At 43.6% G+C, this 23,644-nt stretch overlaps 1 protein-coding gene across 2 annotated transcripts in view; it reads left to right on the forward strand.

The window, feature by feature from the left end:
* The first annotated feature begins 15,597 nt into the window (after positions 1-15,597).
* nrbp2a (nuclear receptor binding protein 2a) overlaps positions 15,598-23,644 on the forward strand; it is a 151,961-nt gene continuing 143,914 nt past the window's right edge. The window contains exon 1 of one of the 2 annotated variants that reach the window (XM_060931603.1): positions 15,598-16,255. In XM_060931603.1, the coding sequence (XP_060787586.1) occupies positions 16,136-16,255 (120 nt within the window). In that variant the 5' untranslated portion in view covers positions 15,598-16,135. The remainder of the gene's footprint in view (positions 16,256-23,644) is intronic. The other variant, XM_060931613.1, reaches the window with a different exon arrangement.

Raw genomic sequence — 23,644 nt, forward strand, 5'->3', positions numbered from 1 at the left:
AATGTTCTATTAAACTTTGTCTTGTCAACATTTTGGAAATTGTTTAAACAGGGGTTCCCAACCTTTTCTATGTCAGGGCCCACTTGAAGATCTCACAAATGTCCGCGGCCCACCACTGACCCAATAAATAATACCAAGGCAAATGAATGCATTTTAAGACCAATTTTTATTTTAATATTAAAAATGGAACATTTAGGACTGAATAGAACTATTATGAAAAATGCAGTAACAGCATAAAAGGGTAATATTTTATTATTTTGATGTGAAAATAGAATATTTAGGACTGAACTGAATTAATATGCAGGAAGGTCAGTGTGCATTACTCAACAACATCATATATTCTGTCAAGAAAATAATTGCAATGAAGCAAAACCAATGCATTGCACCTAATGTGAAGGCTGATGTTGCATGGTGCCAACCAGATACTTTATGTCTGGCACAATGGATGACAGTCGAAGTCGAAGATCTGGCTCAACATTCAGTTTATTTCTGTACTTTGTCTTCAGCGCCACTAGTGCAGAAAACCCGCACTCACATAGGTACGTTGTCGGAAAAGGCATCAGAAATCTCACAGCTCTGTCGGCCAGATCGGGATACTCAGAAGCAACATGAAGCCAAAAGTTTATCAGGTGCTTCTGTGAGAAGACCAGCTTCAATGCGGTGTCGCAGGAGAGATCCAGAAGACTGTCTTGCTCTTTTGCACTCAGGGCAGCAATGGCCTCATCACTGTGAACGCCGAATGGATTTTCGATCCAACTGCATTGCGCATCGAGGGGAGGGAAGTATTCGTGCAGCTGTGTTTTCAAACCCTGGAGGTGCTCTTTGATTGCGTTAGTCACATGGATGGGAAGCTGCCTCTCTTCCTTTGTCAAAAAATCTGACAAGTTTTCAAAGGAGTCATAATTTGACTGGTCGACACGCTTATCCCACTGCGCGAGTTTTCTTATCGTTCCCTCCACTTTGTGCTGGACCTTGAACATGTTAACAGCGGATCACCATGACAACTACCACTGTTTACACTGACTTTGCCGTGGATTGTAACGAGTCAACAGCCAATAAGGGGTTGCAACATTCATCCTTTTACTTTGAAAACCACAAATATAATTCAGGAGATGGTAGCACTTTTTTATTATTTTTGGACACTCAGGCACACACAAATATTATATTAAGATTTTTAGAAAGGGCGGCACGGTGGTGTAGTGGTTAGCGCTGTCGCCTCACAGCAAGAAGGTCCGGGTTCGAGCCCCGTGGCCGGCGAGGGCCTTTCTGTGCGGAGTTTGCATGTTCTCCCCGTGTCCGCGTGGGTTTCCTCCGGGTGCTCCGGTTTCCCCCACAGTCCAAAGACATGCAGGTTAGGTTAACTGGTGACTCTAAATTGACCGTAGGTGTGAATGTGAGTGTGAATGGTTGTCTGTGTCTATGTGTCGGCCCTGTGATGACCTGGCGACTTGTCCAGGGTGTACCCCGCCTTTCGCCCGTAGTCAGCTGGGATAGGCTCCAGCTTGCCTGCGACCCTGTAGAACAGGATAAAGCGGCTAGAGATAATGAGATGAGATGAGATGGGATTTTTAGAAAATGATTTGACGGCCCCCTTGCAATGCCTCCGCGGCCCACCAGAGGGCCGCGGCCCATAGGTTGAAAGTCACAAAATGTTACTTTTCAAAGGGGGTGTACTCATTTACGCTCAGCACTGTATCCATCCATCATCTGTAGCTGCTTTATTCTGTTCTACAGGGTCGCAAGCAAGCTGGAGCCTATCCCAGTGACTGTGGGTGAGAGGTGGGGTACACCCCGGACAAGTCGCCAGATCATTCCAGGGCTAACACACAGACACAAACAACCATTCACACCTACGGTCAATTTAGAGGCACCAATTAGCCTAACCTGCATGCCTTTGGACTGTGGGGGAAACCGGAGCACCCGGAGGGAGCACATGCAGACTCCATACAGAAAGGCCCTCGCCAGCCACTGGGCTCTAACCAAGGACCTTCTTGCCGTGAGGCGAAAGTGCGAACCACTACACCACCGTGCCGCCATATAATTTGCACTATATTAGCCTACTCCCTTGCCATGCTAAGCCTCTTTTTGTGTGAGCGCATAATGTATCCAAAATATATAAAAAATATTCTATTTTTTCACTTATTTTAAATAATTTGACAGATTTACAGCCTAGGTGGAAATAACGCACAATAAAAAAACTCTGTTTACAAGTAATAGGATTTTTCTCTTTTTCTGATCACCACATGTGTCTCATGTTTGACCTCAACCTTGCTTTTCACTGACACTGTTGTTTCCTTGGTAACCACATAAACTACTTAAGGTGGCTTTAGTAGTTTAAAATAGTTAGTTGTGGTGGAAATGATGGATAACTGTGGGACACTGATGTTTTATTTGAAAAATAGTTTAAAATGACTCCATGCATTAGAAATTGAAATGGTATGCGTTTATTTCATGCTTTTTTAAGACAAGCATGTAAAAGAATATTTGAAAAACGATACTTTTGTCGTGGTTTTTAACATTTTTAGATTGCAAGTCTGGGTCTGGGTCAAGCATAAAACAGCAAAATTCATTGATAAAAGGCACTTGAAGAGCCGTGAAAATATAATACACAGGCATGATTAGATGTCTATTAGGATGTTGTCATGTAAACTTCATAAAATGAAATGATTAAAATGAAAATCTTTTTAGTTTTGGTGAAAAACAACCACTGGGACTTAAAAGTGCCCAGAGTTGGAGAAACACCCCTGTACAGTTCAAGACTGAAATGTGTTTTCTGAAGGAAATTCCTCACTACAGCTGGAAACAATGTACCAGTGTACATGTTTAATTCTCATCTCATCTCATTTCATTATCTCTAGCCGCTTTATCCTTCTACAGGGTCGCAGGCAAGCTGGAGCCTATCCCAGCTGACTACGGGCGAAAGGCGGGGTACACCCTGGACAAGTCGCCAGGTCATCACAGGGCTGACACATAGACACAGACAACCATTCACACTCACATTCACACCTACGGTCAATTTAGAGTCACCAGTTAACCTAACCTGCATGTCTTTGGACTGTGGGGGAAACCGGAGCACCCGGAGGAAACCCACGCGGACACGGGGAGAACATGCAAACTCCGCACAGGAAGGCCCTCGCCGGCCATGGGGCTCGAACCCAGGACCTTCTTGCTGTGAGGCGACAGCGCTAACCACTACACCACCGTGCCGCCCACATGTTTAATTGTTAAACATTTATATTTGTGCATTTTTATGTAAAACTTTGATGAATAAAACTGTTAAAAACCTAAGAAATCAGCTCAAGAATTCTTTTGACTGGAAGTGTTGATGTGCTGATATTTTCTGTGTCTGAATTAGGAACATTTTATCCCTAATTTAGGTTTTTTAAAATAAAGCTGACAGTGTAACATCAACAATTTGGCAGAATATATTATTTACACGGGCAGCACGGTGGTGTAGTGGTTAGCGCTGTCGCCTCACAGCAAGAAGGTCTGGGTTCAAGCAAGGGCGCAGATAGCACGGGGGATGGGGGGACATGTCCCCCCCAGATTTATAGTGACCCCCATCTGTCCCCCCCACCCACCCACTGTCCCTACGTAAGGCGCCACACATACAGTGGTGCTTGAAAGTTTGTGAACCCTTTAGAATTTTCTATATTTCTGCATAAATATGACCTAAAACATCATCAGATTTTCACACAAGTCCTAAAGGTAGATAAAGAGAACCCAGTTAAACAAATGAGACAAAAATATTATCCTTGGTCATTTATTTATTGAGGAAAATGATCCAATATTACATATCTGTGAGTGGCAAAAGTATGTGAACCTCTAGGATTAGCAGTTAATTTGAAGGTGAAATTAGAGTCAGGTGTTTTCAATCAATGGGATGACAATGAGGTGTGAGTGGGCACCCTGTTTTATTTAAAGAACAGGGATCTATCAAAGTCTGATCTTCACAACACATGTTTGTGGAAGTGTATCATGGCACGAACAAAGGAGATTTCTGAGGACCTCAGAAAAAGTGTTGCTGATGCTCATCAGGCTGGAAAACATTACAAAACCATCTCTAAAGAGTTTGGACTCCACCAATCCACAGTCAGACAGATTGTGTACAAATGGAGGAAACTCAAGACCATTGTTACCCTCCCCAGGAGTGGGCGACCAACAAAGATCACTCCAAGAGCAAGGCGTGTAATAGTCGGCGAGGTCACAAAGGACCCCAGGGTAACTTCTAAGCAACTGAAGGCCTCTCTCACATTGGCTAATGTTAATGTTCATGAGTCCACCATCAGGAAAACACTGAACAACAATGGTGTGCATGGCAGGGCTGCAAGGAGAAAGCCACTGCTCTCCAAAAGAACATTGCTGCTTGTCTACAGTCTGCTAAAGATCATGTGGACAAGCCAGAAGGCTATTGGAAAAATGTTTTGTGGACGGATAAGACCAAAATAGAACTTTTTGGTTTAAATGAGAAGCGTTATGTTTGGAGAAAGGAAAACACTGCATTCCAGCATAAGAACCTCATCCCATCTGTGAAACATGGTGGTGGTAGTATCATGGTTTGGGCCTGTTTTGCTGCATCTGGGCCAGGATGGCTTGCCATCATTGATGGAACAATGAATTCTGAATTATACCAGGGAATTCTAAAGGAAAATGTCAGGACATCTGTCCATGAACTGAATCTCAAGAGAAGGTGGGCCATGCAGCAAGACAACGGCCCTAAGCACACAAGTCGTTCTACCAAAGAATGGTTAAAGAAGAATAAAGTTAATGTTTTGGAATGGCCAAGTCAAAGTCCTGACTTTAATCCAATCAGAATGTTGTGGAAGGACCTGAAGTGAGCAGTTCATGTGAGGAAACCCACCAACATCCCAGAGTTGAAGCTGTCCTGTACGGAGGAATGGGCTAAAATTCGTCCAAGTCGGTGTGCAGGACTGATCAACAGTTACCGCAAACATTTAGTTGCAGTTATTGCTGCACAAGGGGGTCACACCAGATACTGAAAGCAAAGGTTCACATACTTTTGCCACTCACAGATATGTAATATTGGATCATTTTCCTCAATAAATAAATGACCAAGTATAATATTTTTGTCTCATTTGTTTAACTGGGTTCTCTTTCTCTACTTTTAGGACTTGTGTGAAAATCCGATGATGTTTTCAGTCATATTTATGCAGAAATATAGAAAATTCTAAAGGGTTCACAAACTTTCAAGCACCACTGTAGGTAGAAAAAGTGAGGATTAATGTTCCGTTAGTTAGACTAACTTACACTGCAGCACAAAGTTGAAATGGCAGCAGCAGCAGCCTTGTCAGTGATCAATCCACATTTTCCCCTTCTTGAATCGGTGTAGGCTGGAGCAGATCCTTGCAGAGTTGGGAAAGCAAGGTGTTCATTTTCCATGTAATTCTCGGTTAATAACACTGCACAGCTCATCCATTTGATAGCAGCAGTGTTTCTGCTGCGACTAATGGTGCGTTCAGTTGTACTTGTAAGTTGGAAGTTTGAAGTCGGAAAAGCATTGAAATCCAGTATCTCCCAGCATAAACGTTGGGGTTTTGTTTCATTTCATTAACTGGCCATTTTTTTCGAATTCCATGTTCCATGATGTCCCAGTTTTCAAACTGGGAAGCGCTCAGTTCTGAGGTTATGTTGCTCGGAGCTCCAAGTTCCGACTTCCAATGTAAATGTAACGCACCATCTCGACCCCGGGATCCTAAGGGGAGCTGGGGACTTTGCCTGTCGCGGTAACCATAGTGATCATAAACAACTGTCTAATGACCGAGCTGGTGATCTTTCTGCCACATTAAGCCAGAGAAGAGGGGGAAAAAATCATAGCGTTTGTTTCAAGAACCAAAAGATGTAAATATCCTATGCCTGTTGCCTGTTGCCTTTCCCAGATGTGACAAATACTTGTTTTGTAATGTTGAGTAGCTAGTCTGATAATAATAAGAAGGAATTTGGACTTACCTGAAGTAGGCTAAATGTAAAATGACAGCATTCTAGGCTGTAGGTGAATATCTTTTAATGTTGTTATTTTTATGTATAATGTTATTTTAGTAAGCAGCAACTGTTAACTGAAATTATGAGATTCAAGATGTTAACATTGTCCTCCTGGCCTGCAGGCAATCCCTGGTGGGGTCAACAATTAAAAAAAAAAAAAACAATTAGCTACAGTGTTTTTTCAAAAACCGAGCAATGTTGACCAGGTAGGCCTTTGTCTACCAATGTTCATTCAGTTAGAAAACTCACAATTCGAATGTATATTGACGCTTCAGTACACACACACATTTTATATATATATATATATATATATATATATAACTGGGCTCTCCTCCGGGTGCTCCGGTTTCCCCCACAGTCCAAAGACATGCAGGTTAGGTTAACTGGTGACTCTAAATTGAGCGTAGGTGTGAATGTGAGTGTGAATGGTTGTCTCTGTCTATGTGTCAGCCCTGTGATGACCTGGCGACTTGTCCAGGGTGTACCCCGCCTTTCGCCCGTAGTCAGCTGGGATAGGCTCCAGCTTGCCTGCGACCCTGTAGAACAGGATAAAGCGGCTAGAGATAATGAGATGAGATATATATATATGCATTTACACAAAATGGAATCATTTGCTGACAGCTCAGTTCAAAAATCCTATCTGCGCCCCTGGGTTCAAGTTCCGTGGCCGGCGAGGGGCCTTTCTGTGTGGAGTTTGCATGTTCTCCCCATGTCCATGTGGGTTTCTTCCAGGTGCTCCGGTTTCCCCCAAAGACATGCAGGTTAGGTTAACTGGTGACTCTAAATTGACCGTAGGTGTGAATGTGAGTGTGAATGGTTGTCTGTGTCTATGTGTCAGCCCTGTGATGACCTGGCGACTTGTCCAGGGTGTAACCCGCCTTTCGCCCGTAGTCAGCTGGGATAGGCTCCAGCTTGCCTGCGACCCTGTAGAACAGGATAAAGCAGCTAGAGATAATGAGATGAGATGAGAATATTATTTACACATTTTAGATACTGCCATATCCATTCAGCCATTTTCACTATTTGCACTATTTCTGCTTGTGTGGTTGTGTATGGATGTCTTTTTTATACTCGTATAAAAATATGTGACTTTTTTAAAATAGCTTTTTTTCTTCTGAATACTTGTTTTGTTTGTCAAGTCAAGTTTATTTGTATCGCGCTTTTAACAATAAACATTGTCGCAAAGCAGCTTTACAGAATTTGAATGACTTAAAACATGAGCTAATTTTATCCCTAATCTATCCCCAATGAGCAAGCCTGTGGTGACGGTGGCAAGGAAAAACTCCCTCAGACGACATGAGGAAGAAACCTCAAGAGGAACCAAACTCAAAAGGGAACCCATCCTCATTTGGGCAACAACAGACAACATGACTATAACATTAACAGTTTTAACATGAAGTCAGTTTCGTTGATGCTATAAACTCTTCACTGATGGAAACCTGAGTGCAAAACTGTTCATGATAACTGCAGTCCTAAAGTTAGCAAGCCAACTGTAGTCCTCAGCCACAAAAGCATTACTGTAAGTGTCCAGAGCGTCTTCCAAGTGTGACTTTCAACTGTCCATATGGGGCCGTCCTCCACAGGAGTGATGTGATGAGACTCCAGCCAGATGTAGGGCATCAGGATGGATCAGGCAGGTCTGAGGAGCAGAAGAGGTCAGCATCTCGATCTCAGGATTGACATGTAACTCAGAGGGACAGATTGGGGGGGAAGAAAGAGAAAACACAGGTTGTTAGGTATGCCAAATGTCACCTGAATAAGTAGGAACAGTATACATTTTGCACTGAGTACAAGCAGGGACTCCGGCAAAACTAACTCTGACAGCATAACTAAAAGGGGAGAGCCAGAAGGTAACACAGGTATGAGGGAGCCCCGAGACATAAAGCAGCAGCCACTACACCATCAACAAACTTGAGTGAGCAAGCGAGTGGGGGACTGACAGCATCCATACATCCCAGTTTACCAAAACAGTCTATGTCTGAGGACCCTCCAGATCTACACCTTTACCTCATCAACACCATTAACAAAAGGCTTGACGAAACAGATATGTTTTCAGCCTAAACTTAAACACTGAGACTGTGTCTGATTCCCGAACACTACTTGGAAGGCTGTTCCATAACTGTGGGGCTTTGTAAGAAAAGGCTCTGCCCCCTGATGTAGCCTTCACTATATGAAGTACCAGCAGATAGCCTGCACCTTTTGATCTAAGTAGGCGTGGCGGGCCATACAGGACCAGAAGTTCGCTCAGGTACTGTGGTGCGAGACCATTCAGTGCTTTAAAGGTCATTAGTAGTATTTTATAATCAATACGAAATTTGATGGGGCGGCACAGTGGTGTAGTGGTTAGCGCTGTCGCCTCACAGCAAGAAGGTCTGGGTTCAAGCCCCGTGGCCGGCGAGGGCCTTTCTGTGTGGAGTTTGCATGTTCTCCCCGTGTCCGCATGGGTTTCCTCCAGGTGCTCCGGTTTTCCCCACGGTCCAAAGACATGCAGGTTAGGTTAACTGGTGACTCTAAATTGACCATAGGTGTGAATGTGAGTGTGAATGGTTGTCTATGTGTCAGCCCTGTGATGACCTGGCGACTTGTCCAGGGTGTACCCCGCCTTTCGCCCATAGTCAGCTGGGATAGGCTCCAGCTTGCCTGCGACCCTGTAGAATAGGATAAAGTGGCTAGTGATAATGAGATGAGAATGAGATGAGACGAAATTTGATTGGGAGCCAATGCTACAACTCGGAGCTGTGTCACATTCAGAAGTTCGACGATGACACAGCCATCGTGGGGTGTATCAGGGACAACAGAGAGGAGGAGTATAGGAGCCTGGTGAGGGATTTTGCCATTTGGTGCAACAGGAACCATCTGCAGCTCAACACCTCGAAGACCAAGGAGCTGGTCATTGACTTTGGGAGGTCCAGACCAAGGTCACGACCAGTTCTGATCGAGGGAGTCGAGGTGGAGGCTGTGGATTCCTACAAGTACCTCGGGCTGTGGCTGGACAGCAAGCTGGACTGTACTTGCAACACCAACCACCTGTACAGGAAGGGACAGAGCAGGCTGTACTTCCTGAGGAGGCTGCGGTCCTTTAACATCTGCAGGAAACTCCTGTGGATGCTCTATCAGTCAGTGGTTGCCAGTGTCCTGTTTTACACCGTGGTGTGCTGGGGGGGGCAGCACATCCAAGAAGGACACATCCAGGCTGGACAAACTGATCAGGCGGGCCGGCTCTGTGGTCGGCACGAAGCTGGACTCTCTGGTGACAGTGGCAGAGAAGAGGACTATGGACAAACTACTGAACATCATGGATGATGCCAGTCACCCTCTGCACACCGGGGGAGGACAGAGGATGGGAAAGGGCAGTAGCCTAGCCTGACAAAAAGCAATACTGGACAATGTGCAATATAAATATGCAATATAATGTGCAATACCTCTCCTGCTGGACTTTTTTTTCTTTTTTTTCTCCCCATACAGTATCTTATTCTCTTTTATATTTGTATACAGTACCAGTCAAAAGTTTGGAAACACCTTCAAATTCGATGTTTTTATTTTTTTTTCCTACATTGTAAATTAATACTGAAGTCATCCAGACTATGCACCAACATGTAAGGAATCATTTAGTAAACTTTAAAATGTTAATCAAACCAAAATATGTTTTAGATTTTAGATTCTTCAAAGTAGGCACCTTTTGCTTTGATTACAGCTTTGCACACTCTTGATATTCTCTCAATCAGCTTCATGAGGTAATCACTCAAAATGGTTTCCAGCAGTCTTGAAGGAGTTCCCAGAGGTGCTGAGCACTCGTTGGCTGCTTTGCCTTCACTCTGCGGTCCAACTCATCACACCAATATACGATATACACGCCAATGTTTAATTACAATATTCAGGGGGGAGACTCTAATGGGGGGTTCCTCAGTATTCAAAAAATAAATTTCTCTCTAAGAACTGCTGTGTTACTGCTGTAAGAGACTTATAATGGATGTGTTATATGGTATTATGTTTTGGCAAGAGTGTCCCTCTAACTGTTAACTGTCTTCCAGCCTCTCAGTGATTATAGTATTAAATATATAAATGCATATGAAGGGTTTTTTTTTTAATGCACATTTGTATTGTATTAGAACTAAGCAATACAACACTTCCAAAAAGAACAAGAAGATCATTTCATGACAGTTGGGGTTTTTTTCCTCAAAATTGCAGGCACAGGAGAAGTAATGTGTCAATGCCAAAAATACCAGAATGTTGAAACCAGTAAAAGACTTCCTGTTTTTAGGCTGCATCCACTTATGACAGCACATTAGAAATAACATTTTAGTTTTCTTTTGTGAATAGATTATACACTCTTTTGTTTAAGTATATATTAATTAATTAATTGTACCCCATTATTTCCTGTTTAAAAGCATGGCCAATACTGCCACTCAATAAAAACATCACCCAACACGACAAATATTATACAGTGCTGAGCGTAAATGAGTGCACCCCCTTTGAAAAGTAACATTTTAAACAATATCTCAATGAACACAAACAATTTCCAAAATGTTGACAAGACAAAGTTTAATAGAACATCTGTTTAACTTATAACGTGAAAGTCTCATCTCATCTCATTATCTCTAGCCGCTTTATCCTTCTACAGGGTCGCAGGCAAGCTGGAGCCTATCCCAGCTGACTACGGGCGAAAGGCGGGGTACACCCTGGACAAGTCGCCAGGTCATCACAGGGCTGACACATAGACACAGACAACCATTCACACTCACATTCACACCTACGGTCAATTTAGAGTCACCAGTTAACCTAACCTGCATGTCTTTGGACTGTGGGGGAAACCGGAGCACCCGGAGGAAACCCACGCGGACACGGGGAGAACATGCAAACTCCACACAGAAAGGCCCTCGCCGGCCCCGGGGCTCGAACCCAGGACCTTCTTGCTGTGAGGCAACAGCGCTAACCACTACACCACCGTGCCGCCCCTAACGTGAAAGTAAGGTTAATAATATAACTTAGATTACACATTTTTCAGTTTTACTCAAATTAGGGTGGTGCAAAAATGAGTACACCCCACAACAAAAACTACTACATCTAGTACTTTGTATGGCCTCCATGATTTTTAATGACAGCACCAAGTCTTCTAGGCATGGAACGAACAAGTTGGCGACATTTTGCAACATCAATCTTTTTCCATTCTTCAACAATGACCTCTTTTAGTGACTGGATGCTGGATGGAGAGTGATGCTCAACTTGTCTCTTCAGAATTCCCCATAGGTTTTCGATTGGGTTCAGATCAGGAGACATACTTGGCCACTGAATCACTTTCACCCTGTTCTTCTTCAGAAATCCAACAGTGGCCTTAGATGTGTGTTTAGTCATGTTGGAAAAGTGCATGACGACCAAGGGCACGGAGTGATGGTAGCATCTTCTCTTTCAGTATAGAGCAATACGTCTGTGAATTCATGATGCCATCAATGAAATGCAGCTCTCCGACACCAGCAGCACTCATGCAGCTCCACATAAGGACACTGCCACCACCATGTTTCACTGTAGGCACCATGCATTTTTCTTTGTATTCCTCACCTTTGTGAAGCCACACAGCAAAATCCCCAGTGTTGAATTAACACCCAGAGTGTTGATTTAACACCCTACTGTGTTTATATAGGTCCAATTGGACACAAATTAACTCTGAAAGTGTTAATTCAACACTGAGGAATTTGCTGTGCATACAGTTTTGAAGCCATCAGTTCCAAAAACATTTATTTTGGTCTCATCACTCCAGAGTATAGAGTCCCAGTAGTCTTCATCTTTGTCAGCATGGGCCCGGCAAACTCTAGGTGGGCTTTTTTGTGCCTGGGCTTTTGGAGAGGCTTCTTTTGTAGACGGCATCCATGCATGCCATTCCTCTGCAGTGTACACCGCATTGTGTCACAGGAAATAGTCACCCCAGTTTGGCTTTCTACTTCTTTAGATAACTGCAGTGAACTTGCATGCCGATTTTCTTCAACCCTTCTCATCAGAAGACGCTCCTGTCAAGGTGTTAACTTCCGTGGACGACCTGGACGTCTCTGTGAGATGGTTGCAGTTCCAGCTTTCTTAAATTTTTGTACCACTTTTGCTACAGTATTCTGACTGATAAGTAAAGCTTTGCTGATCTTCTTGTAGCCTTCACCTTTGTGGTGGAAAGAAATTATTTTCTTTGTGGAATTCTGAAGAGACAAGTTGAGCATCACTCTCCATCCAGCATCCAGTCACTAAAAGAGGTCATTGTTGAAGAATGGAAAAAGATTGATGTTGCAAAATGTCGCCAACTTGTTCATTCCATGCCTAGAAGACTTGGTGCTGTCATTAAAAATCATGGCGGCCATACAAAGTACTAGATGTAGTAGTTTTTGTTGTGGGGTGTACTCATTTTTGCACCACCCTAATTTGAGTAAAACTGAAAAATGTGTAATCTAAGTTATATTATTAACCTTACTTTCACGTTATAAGTTAAACAGATGTTCTATTAAACTTTGTCTTGTCAACATTTTGGAAATTGTTTGTGTTCATTGAGATATTGTTTAAAATGTTACTTTTCAAAGGGGGTGCACTCATTTATGCTCAACACCGTCTTAAAGTCTAGCTGTATGACAGAATCCCCTGTTATTTCTAACATAATAGTCATTTTCTGAACTTGTCAGAAAGGTGCTTGTGATTTTATTCACAAATTTAGGGTTTGTGCATATTTTTAACTGAAAACAACTCTATGGAAATTAATAAGTAATAACTTCAGTGAATCAGATCATTCGGCTCAGTTCAGGAATAAGAACCGACTCCTTCGACTCCCAAACGGATTATTGTCATAAAAAAGAGAGAGAGAGACAAGATTTGCAATATTATAACGATTCATTTTTATTCATTATCTAACCATGCCTGATAATGTTTCATGAAATCTTACTTCACTTTCAAATTAACAAAACAGCACTTAATTTCATTATAAACAAAGCTGACTGAGACTCGAGAATCAAACACACGACTCATGAACCGTTTAGATGTTGAAAAAAGAGAATGTGCTTTTCTTGGAAGCACGTTCAATTAAATTACTCTGCAAGGGTAAAGGCTTTGCATATATACCTACAAACAAAGAAAGAAAATAGAATAAATCAAGGGATAAAAACGAATCGCACGTTCGAGTCGGTTCTTAAGGTTCACCAAAAAGAGCCGACTCCACGAGCCGAGTCGTTTAGTCTCGCTAACTGACACTGCAGTAAAAGAGAAGAAAATAGGATTGATAAATTTGTAGGAATCTCGTTTTATTCAGTTAGAGGACTCCTGAAAACGAGCACACAAACATACACGAGAAGGAAATTCTCGTGAACGAGTCCTTGTCGTTCAAAAGATTCATTCATTCGTTTGTTCAGTCAGTACTTCCGGAAAGATTCATACTGGATGTTACAGCTCATTTGAATCTTTCAACTCCTCCAGTGGTTCATTTGCAGTATTTGATTGACATGTCAGAAAAGTTTTTAACAATAGGCTATATGAGCACATGTCCTGAAGTACTTCTTTGAATACAACATCTGTTTTCTGTTAATTTTTTATTAATATGTTTTATAGTAGGCTGCAGTGTGTGTGTGTGTGTGTGTGTGTGTGTGTAACAACATATTTCGATCAATAACTAAAGTTCTGATGCCTTTTCAAAGAATCAATATCAGGTTTTTGACTTTTAATTACAGTCAAGTAACACAATAAAACTGCACAGAAATATATACAGATCACAGTATATACAGTGGTGCTTGAAAGTTTGTGAACCCTTTAGAATTTTCTATATTTCTGAATAAATATGACTTAAAATATCATCAGATTTTCACACAAGTCCTAAAAGTAGATAAAGAGAATCCAGTTAAACAAATGAGACAAAAATATTATACTCGGTCATTTATTTATTGAGGAAAATGATCCAATATTGCATGTCTGTGAGTGGCAAAAGTATGTGAACGTCTAGGATTAGCAGTTAATTTGAAGGTGAAATTAGAGTCAGGTGTTTTCAATCAATGGGATGACAATCAGGTGTGAGTGAGCACCCTGTTTTATTTAAAGAACAGGGATCTATCAAAGTCTGATCTTCACAACACACGTTTGTGGAAGTGTATCATGGCACGAACAAAGGAGATTTCTGAGGACCTCAGAAAAAGCGTTGTTGATGCTCATCAGGCTGGAAAAGGTTACAAAACCATCTCTAAAGAGTTTGGACTCCAACAATCCACAGTCAGACAGATTGTGTACAAATGGAGGAAATTCAAGACCATTGTTACCCTCCCCAGGAGTGGTCGACCAACAAAGATCACTCCAAGAGCAAGGTGTGTAATAGTCGGTGAGGTCACAAAGGACCCCAGGGTAACTTCTAAGCAACTGAAGGCCTCTCTCGCATTGGCTAATGTTAAATATTCATGAGTCCACCATCAGGAGAACAGTGAACAACAATGGTGTGCGTGGCAGGGTTGCAAGGAGAAAGCCACTGCTCTCCAAAAAGAACATTGCTGCTCGTCTGCAGTTTGCTAAAGATCACATGGACAAGCCAGAAGGCTATTGGAAAAATGTTTTGTGGACGGATGAGACCAAAATAGAACTTTTTGGTTTAAATGAGAAGCGTTATGTTTGGAGAAAGGAAAACACTGCATTCCAGCATAAGAGCCTTATCCCATCTGTGAAACATGGTGATGGTAGTATCATGGTTTGGGCCTGTTTTGCTGCATCTTGGCCAGGACAGCTCGCCATCATTGATGGAACAAATGAATTCTGAATTATACCAGCGAATTCTAAAGGAAAATGTCAGAACATCTGTCCATGAACTGAAGAGTCTCAAGAGAAGGTGGGTCATGCAGCAAGACAATGACCCTAAGCACACAAGTCGTTCTACCAAAGAATGGTTAAAGAAGAATAAAGTGAATGTTTTGGAATGGCCAAGTCAAAGTCCTGACCTTAATCCAATGGAAATGTTGTGGAAGGACCTGAAGCGAGCAGTTCATGTGAGGAAACCCACCAACATCCCAGAGTTGAAGCTGTTCTGTATGGAGGAATGGGCTAAAATATTTACCATTCACAGATATGGAAAATTGGATCATTTTCCTCAATAAATACATAACTGAGTATAATATTTTTGTCTCATTTGTTTAACTGGGTTCTCTTTATCTACTTTTAGGACTTGTGTGAAAATCTGATGATGTTTTAGGTCATATTTATGCAGAAATAGAGAAAATTTTAAAGGGTTCACAAACTTTCAAGCACCACTGTATATATAAATATAACCTGAAGGGGGCGACAAACGAATGGGCGTCAGGAGAAAGAGTCAGATGAATGAATCGGTGTTCGGTTCAGTTTCAGTTTGTTTGGGAGATTCGTTTGAAACGATTCATTCACTACATTACATGCAGTGATCAGACTCTCTTATCCTGAGCGACATACAGCACAGCCTGGGGAGCAGTTGGGGGTTAGGTGCCTTGCTCAAGGGCACTTCAGCCATTCCTACTGGTCCAGGGAATCGAACCAACAATCTTGTGGTCCCAAAGCTGCTTCTCGAATCATTGGGCCATGGCATTCGAAAAGAATCGTTTGAAAAGATTCGTTCAGTTGCCATCTCGAACAATGTGTACACACACTGCGCTGCTTGTGAGAGGTTTACGGTAGCAATTTGAAAAAGAGGAAATTGTGAAAGCACTCGTGCAAACACGGTGAGGAGAACTGACGGGACGCGGCGATGTCTGTAGCCTGTTAAAGTGGGAGTGAGTGTGTAGTGGGGGGAGTTTATCTGCCACCCAGCAGCTCACACACGAATCGTATCACACGTCTGTGGTGATGATGATGAGAACGAGGGAATATCGGCGCTCTGCTCTCACACCGCGTCTGAGCTGCTGCTGCGCCTGAGATGTGGAGCTGCTGGCTGGCTGTCGCATTGTTTTCACTGAGTCTGGAGGGTATTTTCCCTTTTTTCCGTCTTTGCGTCTCTCGGACATCCTTGTGCACACTGCAGTGTAATGAAGATGCGCAGCAGTGTGGTGTAGCGCCGTAAGCAGGAGAGCACTTTCACCACAGAGCGCGTGTGCGCAGTTCGGGCTGTAGACAGACAGAGCCGGGAGAGGGGGAGGGAGGAGGAGGAGGAGGAGGGGGGTTCACGCGGAACATGACCATGTCGGTCCCGGAGAGGATCTCGGAGTCTGGAGGAAAAGAAGAGGAGAGTGAGGATGAGAGTGAGATCCTGGAGGAGAGCCCGTGTGGCCGCTGGCAGAAGAGAAAGGAGCAGGTAAGACTACACCCCACTACCAGTCCACTGCACCCCACTACCAGTCCACTACACCCCACTACCAGTCCACTACACCCCACTACCAGTCCACTACACCCCACTACCAGTCCACTACACCCCACTACCAGTCCACCACTATCAGTCCACTACACCCCACTACCAGTCCACTACTCCCCACTCCACTACCAGTCCACCACTATCAGTCCACTACACCCCACTATCAGTCCACTACTCCCCACTCCACTACCAGTCCACCACTACACTCCACTACCAGTCCACTACTCCCCACTCCACTACCAGTCCACCACTACACCCCACTACCAGTCCACTATTCCCCACTCCACTACCAGTCCACCACTACCAGTCCACCACTACCAGTCCACTACACCCCACTACCAGACCACTACCAGTCCACCACTACCAGTCCACTACACCCCACTACCAGTCCACTACTCCCCACTCCACTACCAGTCCTCCACTACCAGTCCACCACTACCAGTCCACCACTACCAGTCCACCACTACCAGTCCACTACACCCCACTACCAGTCCACTACTCCCCACTCCACTACCAGTCCACCACTATCAGTCCACTGCAGTCCACTACCAGTCCACTACACCCCACTACCAGTCCACTACAGTCCACTACAAGTCCAGTACTCCCCACTCCACTACCAGTCCACCACTACGCTCCACTACCAGCCCACTACAGTCCACTACCAGTCCACTACACCCCACTACCAGTCCACTACAAGTCCAGTACTCCCCACTCCATTCCCCACTCCACTACCAGTCCACCACTACGCTCCACTACCAGCCCACTACACCCCACTACCAGTCCACTACACTTCACTCCCACTCCACTACCAGTCCCCCACTACACCCCGCTACCAGTCCACTACTCCCCACTCCACTACCAGTCCACCACTACACCCCACTACCAGTCCACTAAACTCCATTACACTTCACTAAACTCCACTATGGTCCACTACACCCCACTACCAGTCCACTACCACCCCACTACCGCTCCACTACCAGTCTACCACTCCACTACCAGTCCACCACTGTACCCCACTACTGCTCCACTACACCCCACTACCAGTCCACTACTCCCCACTCCACTACCAGGCCACTACACTACACTACACTACACTTCACTCCCACTCCATTACCAGTCCACCACTACACCCCACTACCAGTCCACTATCAGTCCTCTATTCCCCACCCCACTACCAGTCCACCACTACACCCCACTACCAGTCCACTACACCCCACTACCAGTCCACTAATACACTTCACTAAACTTCACTACGGTTCACTACACCCCACTACCAGTCCACTGCCACCCCACTACCAGTCCACTACACCCCACTACCAGTCCTCCACTACCGCTCCACTACCAGTCCACTGCCACCCCACTACCGCTCCACTACCAGTCCTCCACTACCGCTCCACTACCAGTCCACCACTACACCCCACTACCGCTTCACTACCAGTCTACCACTACACTCCACTACACTTCACTGAACCCCACTAAACTCCACTATAATCCACTAAACTCCACTACGGTCCACTTCACTACCAGTTCACTACACCCCACTACCGCCCCCCTACTGCTCCACTACACCCCACTACCGCTCCACTACCAGTCCTCCACTACACCCCACTACCGCTCCACTACCAGTCCTCCACTACACTTAACTACACTTCACTAAACCCCACTAAGCTCCACTACAATCCACTAAACTCCACTACGGTCCACTCCAGTTCACTACACCCCACTACCGCTCCACTACACCCCACTACCGCTCCACTACACCCCACTACCACTCCACTACCAGTCCTCCACTACACCCCACTACCACATCACTACCAGTCCTCCACTCCGCCTCACTACCGCCCCACTACCAGTCCTCCACTACTGCTCCACTACCACTCCACTACACCCCACTACCGCACCACTCCACTACACCCCACTACCACTCCACTACACCCCACTACCGCTCCACTACCACTCCACTACACCCCACTACCACTCCACTACCACCACACCACCACTCCACCACTACTGCTCCACTACCAGTCCACTACACTTCATTACACTCCACTAAACTCCACTACAATCCACTAAAGTCCACTACAGTCCACTGGCTTTCTTACTGCATCTGATTCTGTGATTGCATACGCTATAGACCGACAGGGAGCATCGTCACCAGCACAGGCAGTAAGAGTTAAATATGGCCTACATCTGTAAAGAGCAGCATAGACACCATTTAAAAATAACTGAATCAGTGCATCTTGGATGTGATTAATATTTAGAATAACAAGACTGATCATTAACTTACAAAGATTTGTGCAGACATTTCACCCAAGACACACACACACTTTTTTTTTTTTTATATACGTGTGTGTGTGTGTGTGTGTGTGTGTGTGTGTTTATCTTCAAGTGCTGAACATAGTCACAAGTCAGCAGAGCGAACGAGTGATTATATTTTTCAACACGAGAAGACAAACTTCATATCTTCACACTACCATGTAATGTTCTTTATATTATATGGACACATCCCCCCCACACACACACGCGCACAAAAAAATACACAAGTTAATCAAAAGAATTTTTATTTTGCACTAGTTCACCATTTTGACAATGCACATCTAGTTAGCGGGAAAACACTGGGAGAGAAATATCAGGAATTATTATACATGCAGGACACCTTTTCCATGTATTCTATTCCCTTCTAGCAGGTTTCATTCATTCGGTTTGACAGCATGCAATATTGTTAGCATATCGCTTATCCTACGTGTATTACGTCACTCTACGCAATGGAGAATGAATGTTGAATATGATTTACGATATTGCATGGTTGTCAACATGACGTCACATGTCAGAAATGTAAAACTTCCGTGCTAGCAAGCGACTGTGACAATTTGGAAACAAACATGAACATGGCCGCCAGGTTTGCTTCGTTAAATACAGAAGATTTTGAGAGAATTTTGAAAGAGAAAGACGCACTGAACACCTGAAAGGAATGTGTATGTATAATAATAATGGCTGGCGCTTTTTCATGGTTTATCAAATCTATTCCATTCAGCTACTCATCTTTGACTCGTTCCATATCATGCTAGCTGAATAGAATATATCTGATAGACCACTCAATGCCAGCCAATATTATTTAAAGAGCTCACTCAGGCCCTGTCCACACGGCAACGGATTCAGGTGAATCTGATAAAATTGTTTATCGTTTCGGCCTGGCGTCCACACGGCACCGGCGTTTTGGGTGCCCCAAAACGAAATCTTTTGAGAACGGGTTCCAGAGTGAAAAAATCTGGCAACGGCGCTGTTGCGAAGTCGTCTGGATGAGTAGAACGGATTTGTTTACGATGACGTCACAACCGCATGTGCTTCACGCCGGGTAGAAGTGTAATGAACTCGATGCGAGTTGTCAACAAATCCTATAACTTGGTTCATGAAACGCGCTTACAAAATATTTTCACTCTGAATATTTGTGTAATGGTGCAGAGAGAGAGAGAGAGAGAGAGAGAGAATAGCCCTTGGGGCAGAGTCAATCCCGCCAGCAAAAATAGGGAAAAAAAGGAGCGATCTCACCTCTTCATATGTTTATTCCGGACCATTAAAGAATTCTGGAGGATGTCAGAATGTTGGCGTACCGGCTTCCATCTACCCCCGTTCATTCCTCTTTCCGCATCTCCATTCAAAAAACGAGCACGTGATTTAAAGGGACTATATCCATAGGATGGGGAGTGAGAAAGTGTGTGCGTGTGACAGGGATGGTCACTGTGCGCATGCGCAGTTATGCGCATGCGTCTGCTTCTATTGTTCTGGTGTCTCCGATGGGACCGTCTTACAGCGCACGAGGTATGGCATGTGTATTGCATTGTTTTCAGCAAGCGTTGCGTTGCCATATGAACCTGATATTTTACTGATCCGTTGCCCATGTGGACGCGATATTTTAAAAAAAAAAATCCCGTTGCCGTTGTCGTGTGGATGTAGCCTTAGATCTGTGATGTATTTCATATGAAAAATGCGAGTTTTTCAACACGAGAAGATAAACTAAACTTCACTCATCTTCAGGCCAACGTTTGATTTTCTTTTTATTGTAAAGACGTTCACAAAGTCTCCAGATTTATCAAAACAATTCATCAATTCCTTCAAGTGATACACTACCGTTCAAAAGTTTGGGGTCACCCGGACAATTTAGTGTTTTCCATGAAAAGTCACACTTTTATTTACCACCATAAGTTGTAAAATGAATAGAAAATCTAGTCGAGACATTTTTCTGGCCATTTTGAGCATTTAATCGACCCCACAAACGTGATGCTCCAGAAACTCAATCTGCTCAAAGGAAGGTCAGTTTTATAGCTTCTCTAAAGAGCTAAACTGTTTTCAGCTGTGCTAACATGATTGTACAAGGGTTTTCTAATCATCCATTAGCCTTCTGAGGCAATGAGCAAACACATTGTACCATTAGAACACTGGAGTGAGAGTTGCTGGAAATGGGCCTCTATTGAGGTTTTTCACCTGACGTCACAGGGTCATGTGACGCCCCGCTGTCCGCCATTTTGAAGGTCAAGCTAGCTAATGTCAACGGAGCCAGTGTAAATAGCTGCCGGAGCGCGCTCCGGCTTGCTCCCCCTCAAATTAAGCAGCGCGCTCCGGCTTGCTCCCGGAGTGCTCCGGCCGAGGTTCCGGAGTGCGCTCCGGCTTGCTCCCCCTCAAATTAAGCAGCACGCTCCGGCTTGCTCCTGGAGCACTCCGGGAGCAAGCCGGAGCGCGCTGCTTAATTTGAGGGGGAGCAAGCCGGAGCGCGCTCCGGCAGCTATTTACACTGGATCCGGTGTAAATAGCTGCCGGATCATAATTACAGTAAACTAGTAAATCCAGTAAAGGAAAAACTTGAGACTGAAAGGTTTTAACAGTCATTCAAATGACTGAACGTAAACATTGCTACAGTAACATACTAGCTACTATGTTGTTGACATTAGCTAGTGCTAACAGCTAGCTGCTAGTACACTGCTACAACACAGACACCGACCCTAATAATACAGTTCTTGGTCATTGCCTGGTAACAGCAAATTTATAACGGGCCATGTCTCAACAGACTAAGAAGTTATTTCAATGACATTTAATAACATTGTGTTTATCCTGAGGACCGAAAGTAAATGAAAATGTGAACAAACCTTAGCTGTAATCAGATGGCGACCACCGGCTCCAGGGACGACCCGCTGATGTAGGCATGTTACCCAGCCTGACACAAAATATTTGTAGGCATCCAAACTCTTATACGCTTTCAGATCAATACCTGTGTATGGCGATGGGTTTTTAACGACATAGGTATACAGATCATGTGGGCCGAAGTCAGGTAAAGACGAGGGCTTCGTGTACTTCCGTACGTCAGTGAACAATCCTGGTGGAAGCAGGTAAACGTCGTTCTCTAAGCCTGCTAACCTCAATTTTTGCAAATACCTCTCCCTCTGCTCGCCCTGTAAATGCCCTACATCACTGGATAGTGAAGGTGTTTTCTGCATCTCGCTCCTTTTTCTTTTATGTTTTTCGTTTGTCGCCTTCCTCGCATTCAAACTGATTCGAGCCGTGACGTCCAAAATGGCAGCCTAACGATGCATCACATGACTTGGTCACGTGGGTGAAAAACCTCAATGCACCTATGGAGATATTGCACCAAAAACCAGACATTTGCAGCTAGAATAGTCATTTAGCACATTAGCAATGTATAGAGTGGATTTCTGATTAGTTTAAAGTGATCTTCATTGAAAAGAACAGTGCTTTTCTTTCAAAAATAAGGACATTTCAAAGTGACCCCAAACTTTTGAACGGTTGTGTGTGTGTGTGTGTGTGTGTATGTGTATATATATATATATATATATATATATATATATATATATATATATATAATGAGAGAGACAGATATTTATGTCACGATTTTGGTTCTCCATGTCCCAGATGGAGCTCGTATGAAACGTGTGTGGTGTATTTCCCAGTAAAACACTCATAATATAAAATATATACAATACTGTGCAAAAGTCTTGGACGCCTTTTTTTTTTTTTTTTATACAACCTTTTGTTACAGATTTCTGTTTTCTGACTTCTACATTATCGAGTCAGTACAAAAACATTTTAGAGTTCAAAACGTTCGGTTTCCAGCACAAAACTAAATGTTACAAGAAAAAAAAAATTGTATCTGAGCAGCATATTACAGTATATAATGGAGCACTTTTCAGATTAAGAAAGAAAATGTAATAAAGGTGACTGGATTTTGGTGCAAAATGAAGCAGCGAGTGTGATGGTCAAAGTGTCCAGAAGAACTGTGGCTGGTTCTGTAAGATGCTCAGTAAAACCTACAGCTCATTTCATTATCAAACTGCACTCATTGTACCTGAGACGACTTTTTTTTTTTTTTTAGCTAAGGGTCGTCTCACACCAAATATGGACTTTGTTTCATTGATTGTCTTACTGCTGTTTATAGTATTTTTTTTTGTTTGTTTATGTTAAAACATGGGGCAGCACGGTGGTGTAGTGGTTAGCGCTGTTGCCACACAGCAAGAAGGTCCTGGGTTCGAGCCCTGTGGCCGGCGAGGGCCTTTCTGTGTGGAGTTTGCGTGTTCTCCCCGTGTCCGCGTGGGTTTCCTCCGGGTGCTCCGGTTTCCCCCACAGTCCAAAGACATGCAGGTTAGGTTAACTGGTGACTCTAAATTGAGCGTAGGTGTGAATGTGAGTGTGAATGGTTGTCTGTGTCTATGTGTCAGCCCTGTGATGACCTGGCGACTTGTCCAGGGTGTACCCCGCCTTTCACCCATAGTCAGCTGGGATAGGCTCCAGCTTGCCTGCGACCCTGTAGAAGGATAAAGCGGCTACAGATAATGAGATGAGATGTTAAAACATTTCATTTCATTGTTTTTAAGCCATTTTTGGTCTCCAGCATTTCTTTACATGTGTATGAAACGTTTGCACAGGACTGGATAAGATTCATATATGAGTGATTCCACGCTTATGGGTACTGAAATGGGGACATGAACTTATTTTTAAAAATTCACCTAAAACCATTTCTTTTTTTTTTTTTTACCATCAGGTCACAAAACATGTAATCTTTAATGAATGATATGTTAAAAGATAACTTTAATTTTCTGAGATGTAATAAAAACATATTTATATGCCAAAGTCAGAACGTAACAGAAGTGTTGTGGACATATATATTCTCAATTTTAACAATGTAGAATTACTTTTTGAAACATAGGAAGGTGATGTTTTAGCAAATATAATTAATAAACATGTGTAGTAGAATAAACATACACATTCTTTCAATAAGATTAACATGGTATATAGCTAGATTGTAATTAATTTGTAACAGACGCG

Source organism: Neoarius graeffei, chromosome 1 (genome assembly GCF_027579695.1).
Source record: "Neoarius graeffei isolate fNeoGra1 chromosome 1, fNeoGra1.pri, whole genome shotgun sequence".
NCBI lineage: Eukaryota > Metazoa > Chordata > Actinopteri > Siluriformes > Ariidae > Neoarius > Neoarius graeffei.